We start from the raw sequence: 22,827 nt of genomic DNA, 5'->3' as shown, positions 1-22,827 counted from the left end.
ATATGAATATAGCATATAATAATAATAAAAATTCATTATTATATTTTTTAGATTTAATTTTTTTATTGTAAGTGATTAAATATTTATATTAAATATTTTATATATATTAGATAAACCTGAAAAAAAATTAATTCATTAATAAATTATTTTCCAGTTCATTTTCCATAACATAAACAAACACTGGAAAGTGTTTTCCAGTTCATTTTCCATAACACTGTCAAATATCGAAAAATACTTTCTCGGAATTCACTTTCTAGGAATTCACTTTTCCCGGAATTCACTTTCCAAAATGAAACAACTTTCCTGCAAACAAACGGAACCTAAGTATGAATTTCTTCATGGTTTCCTTTACATGCTTAGAAATCTTTTTCAGTATGGTTCACACTACTAAATACATGTTCTTCGATTAATTATCCTGGGATTTCCACCCTTCTTCTAATCCGAGAAAAAGAATCAACAACACATCCGATAAATTAAGTTCTGGCGTATTTTATACACAAAGACCTTACCCCTTACTTTATATATATAAAAAAAAAAAAAACAAGGTTCAATCAAGGCAACTGAGCTATTTACATTTTAGTACATCATCACAATTTTTTTTCATTTCTCTACACGCCTTTTTCTCTCTTGTGTTGACCTTTTAAAAGATACAGGCATATGGCCGTAAACACAATCAAGGAAGGAGATGGATTTTTTATTTAGAAGCCAATGTCAACGGTTTCAAACAAGGCAACTGAGCTATGTACATTTTAGATTTAGCACAATAGTCAACTTCAAGGCTCTATATATTATTTTCGCTAATGCTCCACCCAGAAAACCCAATGTCTACTCCACACCATTTTCGCTAATGCACCTTTCACTACTGCACGTCCTTTCACTCTATGACTCGTTTTTCTGAAGTCTTCAACTCGTTCTCTCCCCACTTTCTGTCCCCATCTCTGCTGTAGAGATAAGGTTGCAGACATGGCGACGATATATTGGCTTTTGGGATTACCTTATCTCCGTGTCAAATAAAATCTAAATTCATCCTTTCATTGTTTCACACGGTAATATTGGTCCTTTCTTTTTAATATTTTGTGGGATGTAATTATAGTTCCCAGAAAACCGGATATGAGAGGTGAAGCACATAAATTTAAAGCGAAAACATCCCCTATAAAATAAATTTAAAAAGACAATTTGAAGCATTAAAGGATGAAATAGAAATGAAGAAATATTTAAGGATTGAAATTGTAAGAAACCACAAAATAGGGATGAAGACAACAAACTGTCCTAGGTGCCATTATTTGTTCACAAGAAAAAAACTCATAAAACCGTGTCTGCCGGCTCCACTGCTAAAAGAAGAGGCCATTCTTATTGTTGTAATTTTGAAAGAAAGACTGCCCATTTTTTTTTTATTTAAAGACACGACATGCCCCTTGTTAATTGGCACTATAAAAGACATCCACCGTTCCCCTCAAAGACTAACTAATAAAACCATCAAGACCTGCATGATATAGAAATTTAGCTATTTTTCTCTGTTTAATTCTTCAAGTACTATTGTGTTTTTGTGATTATGGCTACTGGGCAAGCACCAAGCAACCCCGTTCCTGCTATGAGAACATACCCGCCGGTGGAGCATCCAGTGGTGGTAATAGGGCCACAGTACCTGGCACAGTACCCTGTTGAACTCGCCGTCTCCCCAGAGCTATGGAGTCTTGGAGAGAATGATTTTAAGGTGTCTGACATTAATGGCACCCTCATCTTCCAAGTCAAGAGTAAACTCTTAAGCATGCCTGTTCGTCGTTTTCTGAAAGATGCTGCTGGGAACACCCTTGTCAATCTCAGGCAGAAGGTATGCTTAATTGATCATTTCATTTGTTTTCTTCTTCATCTTCAATGATATGGCTTGCTGCGTGTTATCCTTTTCTCCAGATAATGACCATGCATCGAAGTTGGGAAGCTTTTAGAGGGGAAAGCAAGGAGGAGAAAGACTTGCTTTTCACAGCCAAGAAATCAAAGCTGTTCCAATTCAAGACTGACTTAGACGTATTCTTGGGTAATAACAAAGGAGAGGTCCCTGATTTCAAGGTCAAAGAAGGCTACAGCGAGAGTTCCTGCTCTATACTTCTTGGAGATTCCAATACCATGCTTGCACAAGTAACATTAACAAAACTTATTTATGAAATATGACAATATGTAATAAATTTAACCAACATCATCTTCTCATACAGAACTATATGCAGGGTGGAGCTAGGATTATTTACTGGGATTTATTGTACATGAATTAATAATAAAAAAATTACAAATACATAATGATTTTTATATGAAGTAAAAAGTTTTGAACAATACTAAATTAAATCAAAACCTTGATAATATATCCATCATTTTAATATAGTTATATGTCTGTGGCTGAGGCTGTCGTAGAAATACCCCAGATGTCATGACATCATTTACATTAAAACCGATTATTGTTTTAATCAAGAAAGTTGTCTTCATAATTAATATCTCATGCCAGTATTTCTCTTATTATGTGAACGCAGGTGCATGGAAGACACATTCTCGCGATCATGCCTAATGTTGATTATGCCTTCATAGTGGCTCTTGTGGTGGTGATTCTCTACGGGATGAATGCGAATGACGCGGCCATTAAATGCCTTAACGGTGTTGTCGATGAAATGGCTCCGTCAGCATAAAAAACACACTCCATCGGTAAAAGTCACCGACAGACACTGTTTGTCGGCATTTATATCGTTAGTCACCGACATAAATTTCTCTTCATAATTTTATAGCTTATTAAAAATAAAATAAAAATTATAATAAAAAAATAAGAAACAAATTTAAAAAATAACAAAATAAAACGAGGGTGAAATGAAAAAAAAAAAACATTTGTAATTCCATGGCTTATTTAAAATATAAAACAGTAATAATTAAAAGGACAATAATCAAATGTGAAGAAGAAAATAAATTGCGGACGTGAAGTTCAAAGTAATTAAGACCTTTTACATGCCATTTCAAAATATAGTGTTTGGTAGCCAGATGACCTCATACACGTTACCCAAACAATGTGGGGTCATTAACATATGCCAATATTTTTTTTTTTAATTACATTTAATTAATGTAAATGACAACAATGCCCTTGAATAGCATTGGAATTTATAATAAAACTAATGTGAAATGACAAAAAAAAAAACACCCTTATAAGAGAGATGTTGATTTTGTTATCAAGGATATTAAAATAATTACACTCTTTTAAAAAAAATTAAAAAGATAAAAAAAAAACCCCTTAATAATAGGCATTATATATTTTTTATTATAGGGTTAAATTAATAATTTTAATGTGCACAAAATAGAAATGGTCTGTCTAACTTTATAAAATTTATAAAAGACAATTATGTCATTGTGAAAAGACTACATGATCCTTAATGCCTAATTCAATGCTTTTTTTTTTCAAGGGTAATTTTATACTTATACTATATAATGAATAGTATTTTGAGTTTTAGTAATTGGTAACTTTTCAAGGAGAATTATTTTTTGTTAATTCAATAATTATAGTTTTAAATAGTATCAAAGACCATTGCTAAGAAACATTAAATATAGTGGTTTGCATCCAATGGATTTTTAATTTCAATTATTGTTATTTTATTTATGATACTATAATTTTGTAAACTTGACTCGGGGAAATTTATAGATCTCAAGGTCAATTAAATTTTTTTGTTTCATAAAAAAATAAAAATAATATTAGTTTGAAAAAAAAAACTAAAAAGAAAAAGATTAATTAGTTATGACTGAGTTTTACTTTGACTAGCAGCGTCAGGGGTTGTCTAAGTTTTTAAAAAGATTATACTAAATTAATTATCTTTTTATTTTTATTAAATCCTGGCCGATGTAGACCTCTTAACTTGATGGTTAAGGTTTTAAAATAGTGCACCATACAAGTTTTTAGAAATATTTTCACATTAGATATACTATTTTACGTTTTTCAATTTACCTTTTTGTACTTTCATAACATAGTTAACCGATTAATAAGAACAATAATATTGTTTGAGAATTTCTTTTATTCACACCCGCACTTATAATATTCGAGTCTTACATTTTGGTTAATTTGGAACTTGTTGCCCTACCCTTTGTTTATTGCAAATTGAAAGGCTTCAAATTTGTTAATATATCCTATTTTAATCAAGAAATTTATCTTCAGAAGAGTTCATACTAATATTGTTTTTTTCACGTAAATGCAGATGCATAGAAAACATTCTCTCGCAAGTACTATTTTGGATACAGACAGTTTTGGGGTGACTGTGTATCCTAATGTTGATTATGCCTTTATAACAGCTCTTGTGGTGATTCTTGATGAGATCAATGCAGATCGCAGTGGCGAAGATTAAATACAACTTTTATTTTATTCCGAGAGAAATGTCCAAGTTTAATGGCTCTTGTTTTGTTAAAATAAATGCAATGTATGTCTATGGCTTTTGTCTAATGTAAAATGGATGTTGTGTATGAAATAAAGTGTAAAATATATTATGTTTGTTAAGTTTTATAATCATTTATAGATATATTTTGAATTCTAATCAAACTCAAAAATTAGTAGGTAAATTTGAAATAAATGATCTTTCGATGAACTTCAAATTTGTTTGGAATATTCTCAAGATGCAAAACCCAATAATTAATAACTTAATTACTTTGAAATTAATGATATATATATATATATATATATATATATTTTTTTTTTTTGAAGAGACAACTTTGTAAGCAGAGAAATAGAGACCCACAAGGATAGATTGGCATTAGAAGTGAGCAAAAAAACTGAAAAACTAATTAAATCAAGAAAATTGGAAAAAAAATAAAAATAAAAAAACGAACCGTGAAAAAAAACCGATTAAAATTTTGAAAAAACCAACCGGTTTAGTTTCGGTTTTATAAGCCTAAAACAAAAAAAAAAAAATGAACGAAACCTAAACCGAAAAAAAAGAGAAAAAAACTGAGTCAAACTGGAAAAAAAAAACAAACCAAAATCGAGCCAAACTAAAAAAACCAGTTCAAACCGGTTTAACTTGGTTTTTTTAAAAAAACCAAGTTAAATCAGTTTGAACTGGTTTTTTTTTCTAAAAAATCAAACCGAACCGAAAGCGGTTAGTTTAAACCGGTTTTGGTTTAAAAAAAATTTTCAATTTGATATTTTTTTATTTGATAAAAACCGAATCAAATTAAAAATGATTACCTCTAATTAGCAAGGCTGTATCCTGTGTTGGTTTGATGATATGTCTCAATAATCCACTCTCCACTTCAACATATATTAGCATAAACTTTATCAGCTTATTTTATGCTATTACCTTTTCTTTTCGTTTTGGCTTTCAACTTAACTTTTATAAAGATACCTCAAACTCTTGAAATCTTTCCATATAGATTCATTCCCACGTTAATTTTATATTATTTAGTTATTGGATTAATTTTGATGATAGGAAGGAGAATTTTAAGAGTTGTTAAGTTCGAGTCTTATTATGTGTATTTAGACATATTGATGATATACCACTTAATGTAATCTTTAGAGAATTTTTTGAGAATTTTCTCAACATAATAAAATAGGGATAATATAAATCCATTATATTTCTTAAAACTTTTTATTTTTAATATGATATTTGCAACACTTAAGTCTTTTATGTCAAGCTTGTTAGTTAACATTTTTCTAGTAGACTTAATCATGTGATCATTGTTGCCTAAAGCTAGTATATCATCTACATAAAGACATACAATGACATAACTTTTATTTGTGTTTCTCACATAAATGCATTTATTTACTTCATTGATTTTAAATTCATTTGACAACATAACCTAGTTAAACTTTTCTTGACATTATATAAGTGCTTGATTCAAATCATATAATGATTTAACAAGCTTACAGACTTTCTTTTCTTATTTATTGACAACAAAACTCTTGGCTTATATTCCATGTAAACCTTCTAGGTCATGATTTAAAAAAGCTATTTTTATATTCATTTAATGTATTTCAAACTTATTAATAGCTGCAATGGCTATTAACATTCGTATGAAAGTTATTTTTGACATAGGTGAAAATGTGTCGAAATAATTCATACCTGCTTGTTTTTTAAAACATTTAACAATAAATTTAACTTTATATTTATCAATAGTGCAATAAACTTTTATTTTTTTTAAATATCCACATATACTGCTTTTCTACAAACATACCATTCTTAAAAAATATAAATTTATAACTCTAAAAATCCATTTTAAAAAGCATAATAATAAGCCATGCATTAAAATCTTCCTAATACCAACAACATGCAATATATTGTTGAGGGTGAGAAGCATTACAGAGATCAACTTCAGTATAACCTATCAAACACTCAGTGCCTCAGAGGTTGATGAGTTTCTCATGTATATGTTTTCTCCATTCATTTTTTTTGTAAGTGGAAAACATTCTCTTCTCACCACATACATATCTTGTAGAATTAGTATCAACCCACCACTACTCAAGATTGTTAATGAGGTTGGCTTTGGAAACAACACAAGATAAGTTAATTTTTGAAACTTCATTAGTGAGGTTTTCAACTTCAGTGATATTGGCTTGAACAATTCTTTTTGTAGGGATTCCTTATTTACCCTTATTTATACAATATTTGGTTACATGCCCAGTCTTGTTGCAAATAAAGCACTTATCATTGATCTTCTTGGCAATTCTTTTACCTTTTACAACAAGCTTCTTTTGATTTTTGTTGTGGGATTGTACCACTTGTTTCACAACATTTTCTTTTAGGGCACTAAAAGAGTTGATTCTCCTTTTGGATAATTTATTGTCATCTTTTATCATCAACCTTAAAATGAAGTCTTTGATTCTTATTTCATTGCGCTTATACTTGAGATAGTTTTTGAAGTCTTTCAAAGATAATGACAATTTTTCAATGGTTGAAACCACTTAAAAGGACTCATTTAGAGACATACCTTCAACATGTATATCATGTAAGATTAGTTAAAACTTTTGAACTTGTCTTATTACGTTTCTTGAATGAACCATCTTGAAATCTAGAAATTTATTGTCTATGAGTTTCATCATACTAGCATCTTCAACTTCATACTTTTTATCTAAAGCTTCCTATAATACTGATTATGAGTTTCTTGAACTTTTTAACTTTCAAAATTCACTATAAGGGGGGGTGAGCGAAAAGTTTATAACTTGAAATTTTTAGATTTTAACATTATTTCTCATCTCATTTTTAGTGTTTTTCTTCTTCTTTTTATGCTTTGATTTTTTTCTTAAATAAGAATTAATTCTCACCATTATCAATCTTTAATTAACCATCATAAATCAAGAATTAAATCTAGAAAAATCAAGGGTTTGTTTAGTAAAAAAAAACCAAGGATTGTTTTAGATTAATTTTTTATTCACCTATAATTTATTTAATTAAAATAAATTCCCAACATATCATTTCTATTTAATCTCATATTTATTTGAAGTTGACGTGGATTACGTTGTAAGAAAATATAGAAAGCTTTTTTCACTTTTTTAACATATTTTGAATTATGTTCATTTGAAAATTTAAATTTAATAAAAATATTAAATAGATATAATTTTCATTAATTTTTTACTAACTTGGAAATATTAGATTTTATACTTAGTTTCAAATTCTAATAAAATATGAAAGAAATAACGTAATGGTTAAAAAATATAATTTTAGTCAAGTTACAAACGAAGCTTTCTTCAAAGCACTTTTTAACATGCTAATCAAGACTCAAATTTATTCTATAGATAACAACTTTTTTTAAAAAAAATAATGACGTGTCCGACTAAAGTCCACATCTATTTATGCAAAACATATACTTAAAAAACCATGCCAACGTTTTACTAACAAGTATTGACAAAAATACTTAATTGGTTGTGTTTTGAAAGTACCGACAGGAACTCAAAGTTTGTATGAACTCCTTTTCCATCTGTAGCATTTTTATTTATTCATGATATATTTTTTAGTAAAAAATTAATTAAATACGTTTATTAGATATAATTTTTTTGAAATAGAAGGAAAAAAAACTTATCTTGCTTAAATTGAAAATAATAAAAATAAACAATATGTACTTCTAATTTTTATAGTTGAGAATTTTAAAACAACTATTTTGATGTTTTATGTATATATATATTGAAATATTATTTTGGAATCAATTAAACGTGATTTTATCACTTCCATCTAGGAATAAGAATATTTTCTTTTACTTTTTTCTCTCTTACCCATAGTTTTTAAACTTGGCTTAGTTCAAGGCCCAGGTTTCGGGTTTTGACTAGGTCACCGGGTTGCTCGGATCAATCTCTATTAAAAAAAATTAAAACAACATCATTTTAGTACAAAAAAAAGTTAATGGAATACAATCGGGTTTCGCTGGGTCACCGAGTCAACCCGCCAGGTAAGCAGGGTCACACCGAGTCATGACTTTCCCTATTTTTCTTTAACCCGACCCGATTCCAGCTCCAGATCGGCCAAGTTCCTGGTCGACCCGCCAAACCGGCCCAAATTTCAAAACTATACTTTTACCCACTCTCTTGTAATATAGAAATGGCTAGTTAATATATAACATGGTTTATAGTGATTAAGAATTTTTTTTTTTTTTGAAATAGCTCTATATATGAAAAAATTTATCTCAAATTATCAATTAAATCAAGAATATTGAAAGACACACCTTAAAGAGCATATAATAATAAAAAAAAATCATATAAATCAATGTTTCTAGAGCAATAAACAAAAACACCTTAACATCATTCTGTATAAGAAAATTGATGTAAAATGAAATTTGAATTTAAGTTTTGTCATCATTATCCTCGGTCGCATCAAGAATTACCACAAGAACTATTATAAAAGCATAATCAACATTCGGGCACACCGTCACTTGAAAATCGTCTTTCCACCTTATCGTGGATTTAAGATTGTGCTGCTGATGCATCTGCATTTAATAAGCAACACATTAGAAATATTTTCGAATACATCTTCTTATCTCATTCTGACAGGGGGGGGGGGGGCATTTTCAAGAATTGTTTTTTAATTAATGTGGATATTTAACCAATTTAAATAGTGTAAGAATTATTATTAAAGAATTTTAAAAATAATTATTAAAGCACTTAAGTGCTCCAAAATCAAAATTGGTTTCGAGCTTACCTGTGCAACAATGGTGTTGGAATTTCCAAGATATATAGTGCATGAACTATCGATAAAAGCTCCTTCGATCCTAAAATCAGGAACGCTTTTCTGTCGTGTTAGAAGGTAGGAATACATGTAACTTGCTCGAAACTAATTGGAATACTGATGACTGCTTGACTGAGAAAAGTAAATCTTTCTGCTCTATGCTTTCTCCTCTGAAAACCTCCCACCTTCCATGTGCAGTCATTAGCTAGAAATATAAGACGAAATGCATAATTAATTCCCTAATTTGGATAGTAAATGAAATTATCAACAACATTAATGGAAACAAAGAATATTGAACGAGAAAACTCCACATCCTATACAGAATGACAGATTCATCATTTAGTTATAAAACTCAATCATATCAATGAACTTGTCCAAGATTTAAGTTACAGGTTAAGTTAATCAACCTGAATTGATTCAAATTAATTTAAAATAATTTTATTTTAAGATTTATTTTAAAAAAATATTAACAACAATGTCTTTTTAGATTTATTTTTAAATCAAACCAAGTCTTGTTTAAGTATTAAATGGTTAACTCTTATTTAGTTTGGTATAAAACTCAAATCAAATTGAGTTGAGTTAAATTTAATAATAATGCTGGTTAACATTTATTAAATAGCTCGAGAGAGGTTTAATTTCAAAAGTATCAGTGGTTTATTTAGCTATAATAATCTTTATGTTTAATTATAGATTTGTGTGAGAGGATCCCTTAAACTTCTATACTACACCATACTGTTTACTTTCTTTTTTATTTATATTTCTGTTTTTATGTTTTCTTTACCATATTATTCAACAGTGTGACTAATAATATTTTAACAGAGATTCTAAAAGACCAAATTCATAATATTTTCAGATGATGCAATAGAAAGAAACATGTGAAAAAAACAAAAAACTCCAATTAAGTTTGGAGTATATATTTTATACCCTAAATATCTTTACCCATGCACTATATATATTTTGTACAAATAATTTTTTTTTAAATGTGCATATGTCTGCATGCATATTAGAATCCAAAACCTAATTGACTATTATTTTCTTAATAATTTCATTATACCAAGTCTTAATCAATTTTTTTAAAAAATATTGTCTATAGCCAAACTTGCTCTTTTTTTATTTATATTTCAGCACCCAAAAACAACAAACAATCTAAAAATCAAATAGCAGAACCGATCGAGAGAACAAAGAAGCCTACCTTATGTTTAAGAGAAACAAAAATGTTACCATATGCGTCTTGCAAGTATCGTATATCACGAACTGTTGCGATCTTGCTTTTGACTTGGAAAATGAGATTTCCATCTTCATCAGTAACCTTACAATCATTCATTCCAAGACTGAATGTTTTCTGCATCATTTCTAGGTCTACGGGGTGCTGCGTCACGAACTCTTGCCCTATCACCATCACTGGGCTCTCAAGTGCCGCATTAGCTGCCATTTCCCCTGGAGCTGGGTCGGGATGTTGCCCGGTAGCCATGATCAGGCACTCAAACAAGGTGGTATAAGTAGTATGGTGAATCGTGTGGTATTTTATATTTATAGTGTGTGTAAATTAGGAGATATATAATTATGGATGCCTATATATAAATGTGGTGGACAAGCTCTTATAGTGAGGGATTGACAACAAAATATATTTGTATCACAGCTGGTAACAGGTGCTGTTCCTTCCTAAATATACAAAAAAAAGTTTTCTAAGTATTGATGAATATATATATCCCTTTTTTCTTCTTACCCAAATTGGGTCTTGCTGTGATTTTTGTATTTAGTGTGTTAATTTTGATAGAAAATGATAAACTCCTTAACTTAATTTATTGTTATGGTCAGCGTATCATAACTGTTACACTTTACCATTTCAATGCTATAAATTTATTGAAATTGCTGGTTATACAATGCATTAAAAGTTTTATATATTTTCTCTATAACAAAAATGTTTTATAATATAGTTTACGAGAAAATGCTAGATCACAACTAGAATTCACAGTTTTACCGACGGAAATATTCCGTCGGTATATTATTGAGAGTACATCGGAAAAACTTTTACCGAATAAATTGCCGACGGAATAAGTCCGTCGGCTTACCTTTCGGCGGTGATTCCCCATTCCGTCACTATATCGGTCGACAAAACAAAAAAACCATTTACCGATAATTTTACAGACGGAATTTGCGCACCAAAAAAAAAAGTTCCCACTTCAAAAATACCGACGGATTGTTATTCCGTCGGTGATATACAATTCACCGACGATTACATTCCGTCGGTAAAGTAGTCGGTGAATTGTTGGAATACCGACAGAATGTACCGTCTGTAAATGCGTCGGTAAGTTATAATACCGACGGAATTAATCCGTCGGTGAATCTGTTAGTGAGTCATGAAAACACCGACCGAATTTCTCCGTCTGAAAATTTGTCGGTCATGGTCACTGCTACTGTCTAATGCCAACAGATGTTTTTCGTCGATAAATCCCTTTGTAATAATTTTTTTTTTAATAATTATTTAGAATACATAATATAAAATGATATAAATTAATGGTAATAAAAACTAATTATGCAAATAAAAATTATATTAAGCATCAAAAACAAAAAATGAAAGATAAATAATATTCATTACAAAATGAAATTGTTCAAAAAAACATTAAATGAAATTTTAAATGTAAATAATATTTATAAAAAATTAATATAAAGGAGGTTGAGGAGGATCAGGAGGAGGAGGAGGCTGACTGTTATGCGGCCAACTTGGATTGGGTGCACATGTTCCACCTTGTGACATGTTTATGACCATTTGACGAAGCTCTTCATAGGCCGCTCTTTGTTGTGCAGATTCTGTTGTGTATTGTTGTTTGACTTGTGTGTATGCCTCTGATAGGTGGTCGCACCTTTGCTACAAGGCCACAAACTCCTTAGATTTGGAGCTCGATACTGATTGGGAGCTCCCGACGGTTGAAGCAGTACGGGTCGTCCACAAGGTGTCGGCCCTAGTGTTGGAGAGCCCGTAAACCCGATTCTTATCGGGTCCACCTGACGATCCAGCCTCCATCCACAAATCCGGATCGAATTCCGGATGGGTCGAAGGGTCGTCCCCGTATGTCTCCCTCAACCGATTATTATAGGTGTCCTGAAAATAAAAAATAAAAAGTAATCATCATATTCAATTCAATAAACATAATAATAACTTACAAAATAAAATGGATGAATAAACATACCATAAAATGTTGAGCGCGGCTATCAACGAACTGTTGCACCCCCTTTTGGCGATCTTGACTCCGCACGTGCGTCTCCACAAACAGCTCCATAGGGCTCGGCTCACGTCCAAGAGACGTAGCCTATAATGAACAAAATTTATTAACAACAAATTAATTGAACGATATATTTCATTTAAATTAATCTTACCATCAGTTTCGCATGAGCAGCAAACGGAATGGAGCCGTCGGTGTGCGTTGTGACCGAGCCATGAATTGGCTGATTCCGGTTCCCAGCACTGGACTGTGAGCGTCGTGTGAACCGTTCCGACGTCACGTGCTCAAGATAGTGCGGCCATATATCCTCCGGGATGTATATCGGTTTGAAATCCCTCTAAACCGCAACATCGTTCCAGCCTTGGAACCCCCTATCCCTCACAGTTTTTTTTGCCTTTTTTTGGGCTTCGTACCAAAAATCACACAACCTACTTAACGCAATAAAAAATTACATTTCGAAACATAATTTTTTTGTAAAAAAAAGTTGTATTGTTTTCGATGTTACCTAGTTGCCGCGTGATTTTCCCACACCCTCCTGACAACATTGTTATGTTCCTCGTCCCAGCAGAATCAATTCTGTGTATAAAAAATAATTTTTAAAAATGTTAATAATTTATTTACAATTATATTAAGAATTTATTAGAAATAAGCTGAAAATTATATATTAACACGAACCTCAAATCTGGAAAACCATGCATTGATTTGAGGCATCCATTCAGGATGCCTGGATATCTGATTCCATTGAAACAATGGAATCTCCATTGACGCTTTAAACGCCGATGATATTACTCGGGCGGCCTTAATGTTTGTGAACCTGAAAAGAATTGAAATTAATTAAATAGTGACTTCATAAATTTGTTTTTTTTTTTTAAAAAATTAAAACCTTAACAAACTTACATTGAAAGATCGTCCTTCCATTGTGCCTCATACTTGCGGGTCCATCGATTCCGCAGCGAAGACACGCCGCTTCTGCGACGTGAAACATCGCTGGAAGAGGCAGCATCAGCTGACAACGCAAGTGGTGTAGGTGCCTCTTCTTCAGAGGCACCTAAGGAAATGTCTTCGTCGCTGCTAGATGAACTAGCTGCGACCGCATGAGAAGCTCTGGTTTTCATTCTCTACATCTAACCAATTTTATATAAATAATTATATAATTCAATTGAAATGTTAAAAAAAAATCGGCAACACCTCCCCTATACTTGGATACTACCCAAATCCACAAACCTGCAAATATTAACAATAGCCACAACCAATTGACCCAATCTATACTAATTATTCCAACATATTCAATTATTAATCCTAAGGTAAATTCTACATTAACAATTACAATTCAACAAATTATTCAATAATTATGTCAATACAACAAAACATAAATTCAAAATAAATAGAAACAATTAAACACAAATCATCAAGTTAGAGTTAAATTAATAATTCTTCCAACATATTCAATTACTAAATCTAAGATAAATTCAACATTAACAATATTAATTCAACAAATTATTAAATATTCATTATGGCAATACAACAATAAAATTATTCTAAGGTAAATTCAACATTTACAATATTAATTCAACAAATTAATCAATAATTATATATGGCAATACAACAATAAATTATATTCAATAAATTAAAAAAAATATAGACTAACAATTAAAATCAATGGAAATAATTAAATACAAATCATGCAATAATAGAGTAAAATTACTAATTATTCTAACATAGTCAATTACTAATTCTAAGTTAGATTCAACTTTAACAACAAACATCCAATAAATTAACTTATACCAATTATAACAACACAACAATAAAAAATATTCAAAAAATTCAAAAAAAAACCTACATCAAGAAAAGGAACGAAATATACATACCTTAATAATATGTCCAATTCAAAACTTTATCTACTTTACAAAAAAATACAACAAAACAACAAAATAACAAAAATAAAAACAACTACAACTAAAATAAAAGAAAATAAAATAAAATAGAAAACACCACATACCTTTATTCAAATCTTGCAAGAGATTCAAGGTGAAGGATTGAGAGCAAAAAACTGGAAATCACAGCGCAGCGGAGGAGAAGAAAAACGGAGGAGAAGAAAAAATGAGGGGAAGCGGTGGGCGCTGGAAGTTATAGGTCATTTGGCAGATTTACCGACGGATTTACCGACTGATATTAAAAAAATATTATTAATTTTTTAAATCCGTTGGTAACAGTTAAACAATCCGTCGGTAATTTTTGAATTTCGCACCGAATTTTTTAATTGTGCTCCAAAATTTTTGCAGTCCGTCGGTAATTTGACATGGTCAGAGGTGCATTTAATTCACACCCTTTGGAATTCGCGAATTCCATCGGTATTTTTGTCCGTAAAATTTGCCACCGACAACTTACCGACGGATAAGTCCGTCGGTATGGACGTCGGTGATTGTGGCATTTTGGTGTAATTATTTTCGAACTCTTTGTGAGATGCCGACGGATTGAAGTCCGTCGGTATGGACGTCGGTGATTATGGCATTTTGGTGTAATTATTTTTGAACTCTCTGTGAGATGCCGACGGACTTCAGTCTGTCAGTATAGACATCGGTGATTGTGGCATTTTGATGTAATTATTTTCGAACTCTCTGTGAGATGCCGACAGACTGAAGTCCGTCGGTATGGATGTCGGTGATTGTGGCATTTTGGTGTAATTATTTTCGAACTCTCTGTAAGATGCCGACGAACGGCTTTCCGTCGGTGAATGTGCAATGTACAAAGGTGTTGTGTTTGTATTTTTTATTTACCTTCCTGCAAAAAAATCAATGATAAACTATCTATCGCACAAAACAATAGCAACAGTGCTTAAACAATATATATATATATATCATGTTACAAAATATACCATCCATAATGTAAATTACATGAAGAAAAGGGTTTTACACAGGGCTTCGTTTCGATAGTTAGTCAGAATTATCTTCTTCTTCGTCATCAGTTGAATAGTCATCACCTTCATCGCAATCTTCAATATGGATATCATCTTCTTCATCGACATTTGCTTGTTCGCTAGAGCTCAAAACAACGTTCAGCTCCTCTACGTCAACATCAACAAGACTATTATCGGAAACACAAAAATTTGAATTTTCTTCCAATTCAATCGAAGGAGCAACTCGATATGGTTCAACCAACTCACTAACTTGAAAGACTTTATCCCGCACACTTGTTTCTTCATTCTCATCCTGAACAACCTCGACACAACCCCGTGGTTTCGTTTTTAAAACGGACAACCAATCAACTCTTGATCGATCCTTTCTAAATGAAGGGGTGTATGTGTAATAAACTTGTTGACATTGCTTTGTGAAAACAAAGACATCGTTTATGTTGCGGAGTCTAGCTTTTGAGTTGATTTCGACCAAACCATGGTGTAGATCAACTCTGATTCCTCTGTCCATCGTGTCATACCAATAGCATTTAAATAAAAATATTGTATTCTGCTCGCTATGATATTGTAGTTCGACCACCTCTTCTAATCTACCATAGTAATCAACTTCTAACTCACTACTTGTGGATCCTTTAACACAAACACCGCAGTTGTATGTCTTTCTTCCTTGCCCGTATTCTTCAATATGGAAAACGTATCCATTGACAAAATACCCGTTGTAGCACTTAACTTTTCTTTCAGGCCCGAGGCTTAGTGAAGACAATGACTTAGATGCACTTCTTCCCATTTGATAAACCTTGTATATATACATGTAATGTACATCAATAAACGGTAAATGAACGAGAATCTCATAATGGCATGCATACGTACAATAATTTTGCAAGTTAGAATGAGTTTTTGATAGTGGTTACATGTGTTCTGAACCATGTGGCAAATTGTTCATCTTGTAATTGAAAGATTTGAGAGTCGGTCAGCTGCGAGTTATTAGAGAGCAAATATTGTCGATGTTGCCTGCAAGTGATAATGAGTGTATGATTTCACAATATATAATTACCAATATTTTACTGACAAAACACATATATAAACTTACTAGATAAATGGTCTCAGCTCATCATAGTTAAATAGAACATAGTTGTGTGCTTGTTTGAATTCTATTTCCAACAAATATCTTCCTCATACAGCATTTTTAGGTGTGGGTCGTCCAGTTTTGGAGAATATTGACAAGTTCCCACTAGAAGGCACTTCACCGCCATCGTCATGCCATGGAACGTGATTGATTCTTGTTCTCAGATGAGGTTTGAAATAGTACGAGATAAATGTTGATATCTCTTCAACAATATAGGCCTCACATATCGAAGCCTCAACATGCGCCTTGTTCTTAACCTTTTTCTTGAGATTAAACAAGTACCTGCATTGAATTACAATTCAAGTATTTCTAATTAAGAAAAACATAGAAAAAACTTTTAGATATGAATTCCATTGCAACTGTAATATCTCACCGTTCGAATGGGTACATCCATCTATACTGGACCGGTCCTCTAGCTTTTACCTCGAACGGTAAATGTATAGGGAGATGCTCTATTGAGTCAAAAAATGAAAGAGGGAATTTCATCTCAAGTTTGCATAGTGTCTCGATAATATTCGTTTGAAGCCTCTCAATGTGCTCAACATTCAACTTGCTGGAGCATATATCTCTGAAGAAATGACTGATCTCCGTCAGTGCATCCCATATTCCCTTTGGCAACAAATCACGAAAAGCTAATGGGATGAGTGTTTGCATAAACACGTGGCAATCATGACTCTTCATTCCATACAATTTGCAGTCCTCCAAGTTAACAAGCCTTGATATGTTCGATGCATGTCCATCCGGAAAACGCAGACTCTTAAGCCATTTGTAGACTAGCAGCTGTGCATTTTTTTCTAACACGAAGCTTGCCCTTGGTTTTGCAACCCGTGACTCCTCATAAACCAACTCCATATTTTTACGGTTACAGTATAAAGCTATATCCAATCTAGTCTTGATGTTGTCCTTTGTCTTCCCCTTCACATCCATGACAGTGTTGAAAATATTCTCAAACATGTTCTTTTCGATGTGCATGACGTCAAGGTTATGGCAGAGAAGATTGGTCTTCCAATAAAGAAGCTCCCAAAAGATACTTCGCTTTACCTAACTTTTGCTTACCTAATTGAAGGCCAAACACAATGTCACCGTACTCTGATACAACATGATGCAATTCTTCACCAGAAAGACGCGGGGATGCAACATCTTTTTCAACTCTGCCAATAAAGAAATCTTTTCTGTTCTTTCTGAATCTGTGATTAAGTGGCAAGAAGCGACGGTGACAGTAAAAAAAAAAAGCTTTACCTCTGTTTGCTAGCGTGAATGCCTTGTTGTTTTCCATGCAATATGGACATGCGAGCTTCCCATGTGTGCTCCAACCAGAAAGCATTCCATAAGCTGGAAAATCATTGATAGTCCACATCAAAGCCGCCCTCATAAGAAAATTTTGTTTCCTTGATATATCATAAGTCAGAGCTCCGGAGGACCACAACTGCGCCAGCTCATCAATTAATGGTCGAAGACAAACATCTATATTTCGCCCCGGGCTACTTGGACCGGGTATGACAGTAGATAAAAACATGAACTTCGGCCTCATACACATTCCCGGTGGCAAGTTATAAACTGTGAGTATGACTGGCCAACAAAAATAAGGAGCAGCAAATGACCCAAATGGGTTGAATCCGTCTGTACACAACCCAAGACGCATATTCCTTGATTCAGCTGAAAAGTCAGGATGCACACTGTTAAAGCGTTTCCACGCTTCGCCGTCTGAAGGATGCACCATCACACCATCAACCTCATCATGTGTTTGGTGCCATGTCATGTGCTCAGTAGTCCTTCGTGACATGAATAACCTTTGCAGTCTAGGTGTGATCGGGAAATATCTAAGTTTTTTATACGCCAGTAGAGTCTTTCCCCTGCCAGTTCTGGGTTTGTAACGCGAATGCCCACATGTCATGCACTCGGTCATCTCAGCATTTTCAAGCTAGTATAACATGCAGAAGTTAGGGCACATGTCAATTTTCTGGTATCCTAACCCGAGGGGTTTCATCATGGACTTCGCAGCAAAGAAGTTCTCTTTGAGCCTGTTCCCTTTAGGTAAAATGCTTCTTGCCCAATCAATAATCTTATCATACCCGGCCTCACTCAACCCGTGATCTGACTTGATGGTAAACACTTGTTCCACGACCGATAATTTACTGTGGTTTGTGCAGCCATCCTATAATGGTTCGTCAGAATCTTTCAACAAATCAAAAAACCTAGTTGCCTCTGCATTAGGTTCTTCTTCTACGATTGGACATTGACTGACATTACCTTGATTCATTCTCATTGCATCCATAACCATGTTTCTGTAAGGATTAGTGTTGTCATTTGCCTCTTCATGCAAGTTGCTACCACTAGAAGTTGACCCAACAACCATTTCTCTCATTCTCCTATTACTAACAAATACCTCTTCATGTGCATACCAACACTGGTAATCCTCCACAAACCCTTTGTGTAGAAGATGCATCATTACAACATCTGGATGCAGATACTTTTTATTTTGACACTTCCTGCATGGACACCTAATACCGCTTCCAGTAAAATTTCTGGGAATAGATGTTGCGAAATTAATAAAACCCTGAAACCCGTTACAATAATCCATCCTCCGCAATCCTTGAGGTGAATCTAGATACATCCATGAACGATCATCCATGACTTCTATCGAACCTCTATAAAATTATGATGACATCATGTATATATTAATTAACTGAGTTAGGTAAATAAACTTGTAAATATATTACTTTACCTCGAAATTATCCAACAAACCAATCACAACTTCTCATAAATATTAAATATTCATTATCATTTATCGACGTCCATACAAATTAATATATATATTAACAAAAATTACCACTCTACAATACCATCGATAAAACTTAAAAAGGACTCATTAAGCAAGTTATTAATTATTTCAAAACATAACATGTAATTCGGTAATTCCACAAAGTTTTAACAATTTACAAACAAATACAATCTTACAAAATCTAAAATAAACCATAACAGATATAAAATTATACATTCATAAACTACAAGTTTGTTTGAGAAATAACAATAAAACATGTACATCTACTAATAAAAATACATATACTAAAAAAAACAATAAAATTGACATTTAAATGTTAAAATTTAAAAAGATAGAATTACTTACAAAAATTAATAAAATCCGTCGGTAAATCAGAAAACAGATGCTGTGACCACAAAACTTCAAGAAATACAACTGCTGAGATGAGAAAGATTTTTGTTTGGGGGCGGGGGGGCTGGTTATTTGCTGATGGGGAGACTTAGGATTAGGAAGAAGAAGGAGAAATGGGGGAGGAGAGTGTCGGCAGGGAGCCATAAATTCACTTTTTCCGACGGACTCACCGACAGAATAACACCGTTGGTGGATCCGTCGATGAATCCGTTGCTAATTGTCACGGAGAATCGACATGTCACCGCACTTTCAAATCCCTCGGTGATTCCGTCGGTATTTTTTGACGGTGTACCGGTCATGTCACACATACGGATCTAGCTTTCAAATCCGTCGGTGATTCCGTCAGTATTTTTGACGGTGAACCGGTCGCGTCACCCGTACGGGTCCTAGGGTTTGAATCCGTCGGTGATTCTGTCGGAAAAATCACCCGCCACAGGTACCCGCCCTTTTTTCATTAATTCGGAATATTTCCGTCCGTAATTCGGTCGTTAATTACCGACGGAATATAACCATCGGTAATTACCGACCGAATTACGGACGGAAATATTCCGTCAGTAATTTCAACCGAAAAATACCGACGAAATATTTCTGTCGGGGATTCCGTTGGTATTTAGCGAATTTCTAGTAGTGGATAAGCTTAATCTTAATAACTTTATTAGACTTGATCATTTATTGTTGAGTTGTGTTAAAAAAATAATAAAAGTTAAATATTCAAATACAAAATAAAGAATATTAAATAAATACAACAAATAATTTTTATCTTATATGGTGATGTTTTTTCAAGTGTTTACGATAAATTCTAAACAAGAAAAATATGAATTGATTAGAAATATTAAATTGTGATTGGAGGTAAAACTTACCCTCCAATTAAATGCAATAGGGATCTCACTTTTTATTATTATTTATCTAAGCATAGGCCCATCTTTCATCATTTATTATTATATTCTTAATTTTTAATTTATCCATTTTAAAGTGAGAGACTCATTAGTATTTTTTATAAATCTAAATTACGAAGTGGGTTCTCATTATAATCCATAGTTTTCTTAACTATTACTAAACATCTTCAACAATTTAATTCTTAAGACTTTTTACAACCTTAAAACTTCTTTAAATATTATCCCTTTAACGTTTATATTATATATATATATATATATATATATATATATATATAATCTAAATGCATCCTTAATCTTAAATCAATTTTTTTGTTAAAATTAAAACATCAAATTAAATATAATTATGAAACTTGACCTAACCTGATAGATTAATATAGGTCCCAGACGACCCAAGATTTTGGCCTGGTCTTAAACTATAAAAAACCTAAAGATACATGATAGAATACAAGATATTGTAACAGATTGCATAACTATAATCAAGGCTTTTGAATATATTTCTTAGCTAACGTTTAGGCTATAAAGTAGGCAAGTGATATGCTATTGTATAACTAATTGCAGATTTACAGGGCTTTGTATAATGACTATAAATACATAGAATCAACTGTTAAAGGTTGAGCCATTCTTCTACAATATTTTCGTATTCTTTCTTGGTATCAGAGCAAGACTACGTATTCAAATTCTCTTCTCAAACAATGACTCCTACATCTTCTTCCCCTGTCTCTATTGTCTCCTCCAATCTTCCCATCTCTCTTGCTGTGTTAACAAACAATTTTTCTACTCATCTCAATGCTGATAATTATTTGCTTTGGCGTGACCAAATCACTCCTCTCCTTATCTGCAATGACCTCTATAGTCATATTGATGGCATTGACTCGCCTCCTTCAAAGACCATCCTTATTGATGGCACTGCCTCTCCAAATCCAGAATATGCTTGCTGGTTCAAGATAGATCAGCTTGTTGTAGGAGGTATTAAGAATACGCTATCTTCAACCACTTGCGCGGAGGTCCTAGGTAAAAATGTCGCGAAAGATGTTTGGGACACACTTGAAACACTCTTTCATCAGCAGACTCTATCTCGGGCTGATATTTTGCATGACACTCTTCTTGATACATACAAAAATGATATGTCCATTGAAGCTTATCTTGCCAAAATTAAAGGTATAATAGATCAACTTGCTGCTATCAATCAATCTGTTCCGGACAGTGAGCTAGTTAAAAGAACCCTACGTGATCTTCCTCATACACTAGAATATCAGCCATTTGCTCAAGGCATAGCCAATCGCCATACTCCAATCTCCTTCACAGAGCTTCGTGCATGACTTCTTGTTCATGAACAAGAGCTTGAACGTATTCGTGGACATGCAACTCCACCGTTGGCTTCACTCTCACATCATGCTTTGACTGCCCAACAGCATCATCAATCCTTCCGCAATACTAATCATGGTAATTTTCGTCGTCCAAATCGACCAAAACAAGGTCCTTTTTCACAACATTTTGGCGGTTCATCTGCAAGCATACTTGGTCAGTATCCTACTCATCCCTCTCCACCCCCTGTTGATTTCTCTAACAAGTCTTTCAGTAACAGTTTGCATCATGGTAAACCTCGGTTCAGTACTGGATACAATGCTGGGAATCGTTCTCAATTTAGCAGATCACGTTATCGTGGTCGCTGTCAAATATGCAAACAAGAGGGTCATTCTGCATCCAATTGCACTTATCGTTATATTCGTCCTGATTCACACAACACTGATAATTTATCTACTCCATTTGTTGGTATTCATGTCTCTGATTCTCCATCACCAGCAAAGAATTCTCCTGATTATGTATCGCCTCTCTGGCTTGGAGATACAGGTGCCACAAATCACATGGCATCTCATGCTGACCTGGTGCAACAACCTCTTCCTTTAAATGGCCCCTCAGGTGTGTATGTTGGTAATGGTGACTCTCTCTGTATTTCACATATTGGTAACTCTTCAATCAATCTAGGTAACAATTCACTTTCTTTGAATGATATACTAGTGGTTCCATAATTAAAGGAAAATCTTGTCTCCATCGCTAAACTCACAAAAGATAACAACTGTGTGTTTGCTTGTTTTCCATGGGGCTATGTTATAAAGGATTTGGCAACCGGGGTGATACTTTTGAAGGGGCCAGTTAAAGACAATCTCTATCCAATCCCAACTCATGCACTCTCAACTTCTCTTCGCACATTTTCCTGCAATAATGCAACCTTTGTTGCTCACACTACTAAGGCTACTTCCTATTCCACATGGCACCGCCAGCTTGCTCACCTGTTGTTGTTTTGCCCCTCACTACTTCCACCATTTGTGCTCCACT

The 22,827-nt window shown here is 33.1% G+C and overlaps 3 protein-coding genes and 1 long non-coding RNA gene across 6 annotated transcripts; 1 reads left to right on the top strand and 3 right to left on the bottom strand.

Annotated features, from left to right (window-relative positions):
* Positions 1 to 1,441: 1,441 nt before the first annotated feature.
* On the top strand, positions 1,442 to 4,355 carry LOC118056125 (protein LURP-one-related 15). 3 transcript variants are annotated; one of them, XM_073405098.1, is made up of 4 exons: positions 1,442 to 1,831; positions 1,912 to 2,136; positions 2,520 to 2,688; positions 4,215 to 4,354. In XM_073405098.1, exons 1-3 carry the CDS (start codon positions 1,553 to 1,555, stop codon positions 2,670 to 2,672), a joined length of 657 nt encoding a protein of 218 aa, XP_073261199.1. In that variant the 5' UTR covers positions 1,442 to 1,552; the 3' UTR covers positions 2,673 to 2,688; positions 4,215 to 4,354. The 3 variants fall into 3 exon arrangements, 2 of the variants coding, with proteins under 2 accessions (XP_073261199.1, XP_034924135.1); XR_012168124.1 differs by having other exon boundaries at positions 1,443 to 1,831; positions 2,520 to 2,729; positions 4,215 to 4,355; XM_035068244.2 differs by lacking the exon at positions 4,215 to 4,354 and having other exon boundaries at positions 1,444 to 1,831; positions 2,520 to 3,169.
* Positions 4,356 to 8,778: 4,423 nt separating this feature from the next.
* LOC118056162 (protein LURP-one-related 10-like) lies at positions 8,779 to 10,632 on the bottom strand. The gene is made up of 3 exons (XM_035068285.1): positions 10,354 to 10,632; positions 9,135 to 9,224; positions 8,779 to 8,922 (listed from the first exon to the last, which is right to left on the bottom strand). Exons 1-3 carry the CDS (start codon positions 10,630 to 10,632, stop codon positions 8,779 to 8,781), a joined length of 513 nt encoding a protein of 170 aa, XP_034924176.1.
* Positions 10,633 to 11,844: 1,212 nt separating this feature from the next.
* LOC140954683 (uncharacterized) lies at positions 11,845 to 12,798 on the bottom strand. The gene is made up of 3 exons (XR_012168148.1): positions 12,540 to 12,798; positions 12,353 to 12,472; positions 11,845 to 12,264 (listed from the first exon to the last, which is right to left on the bottom strand). It is a non-coding gene; the product is annotated as an uncharacterized lncRNA (long non-coding RNA).
* Positions 12,799 to 13,042: 244 nt separating this feature from the next.
* On the bottom strand, positions 13,043 to 13,510 carry LOC140954700 (uncharacterized). The gene is made up of 2 exons (XM_073405199.1): positions 13,283 to 13,510; positions 13,043 to 13,199 (listed from the first exon to the last, which is right to left on the bottom strand). The coding sequence occupies exons 1-2, from the start codon at positions 13,498 to 13,500 to the stop codon at positions 13,043 to 13,045; spliced, it is 375 nt and encodes a 124-aa protein (XP_073261300.1). The 5' UTR covers positions 13,501 to 13,510.
* Positions 13,511 to 22,827: the final 9,317 nt, after the last annotated feature.

This window comes from Populus alba, chromosome 16 (genome assembly GCF_005239225.2).
Source record: "Populus alba chromosome 16, ASM523922v2, whole genome shotgun sequence".
Taxonomy (NCBI): domain Eukaryota; kingdom Viridiplantae; phylum Streptophyta; class Magnoliopsida; order Malpighiales; family Salicaceae; genus Populus; species Populus alba.
This window is presented reverse-complemented; position numbering and strand designations above follow the sequence as displayed.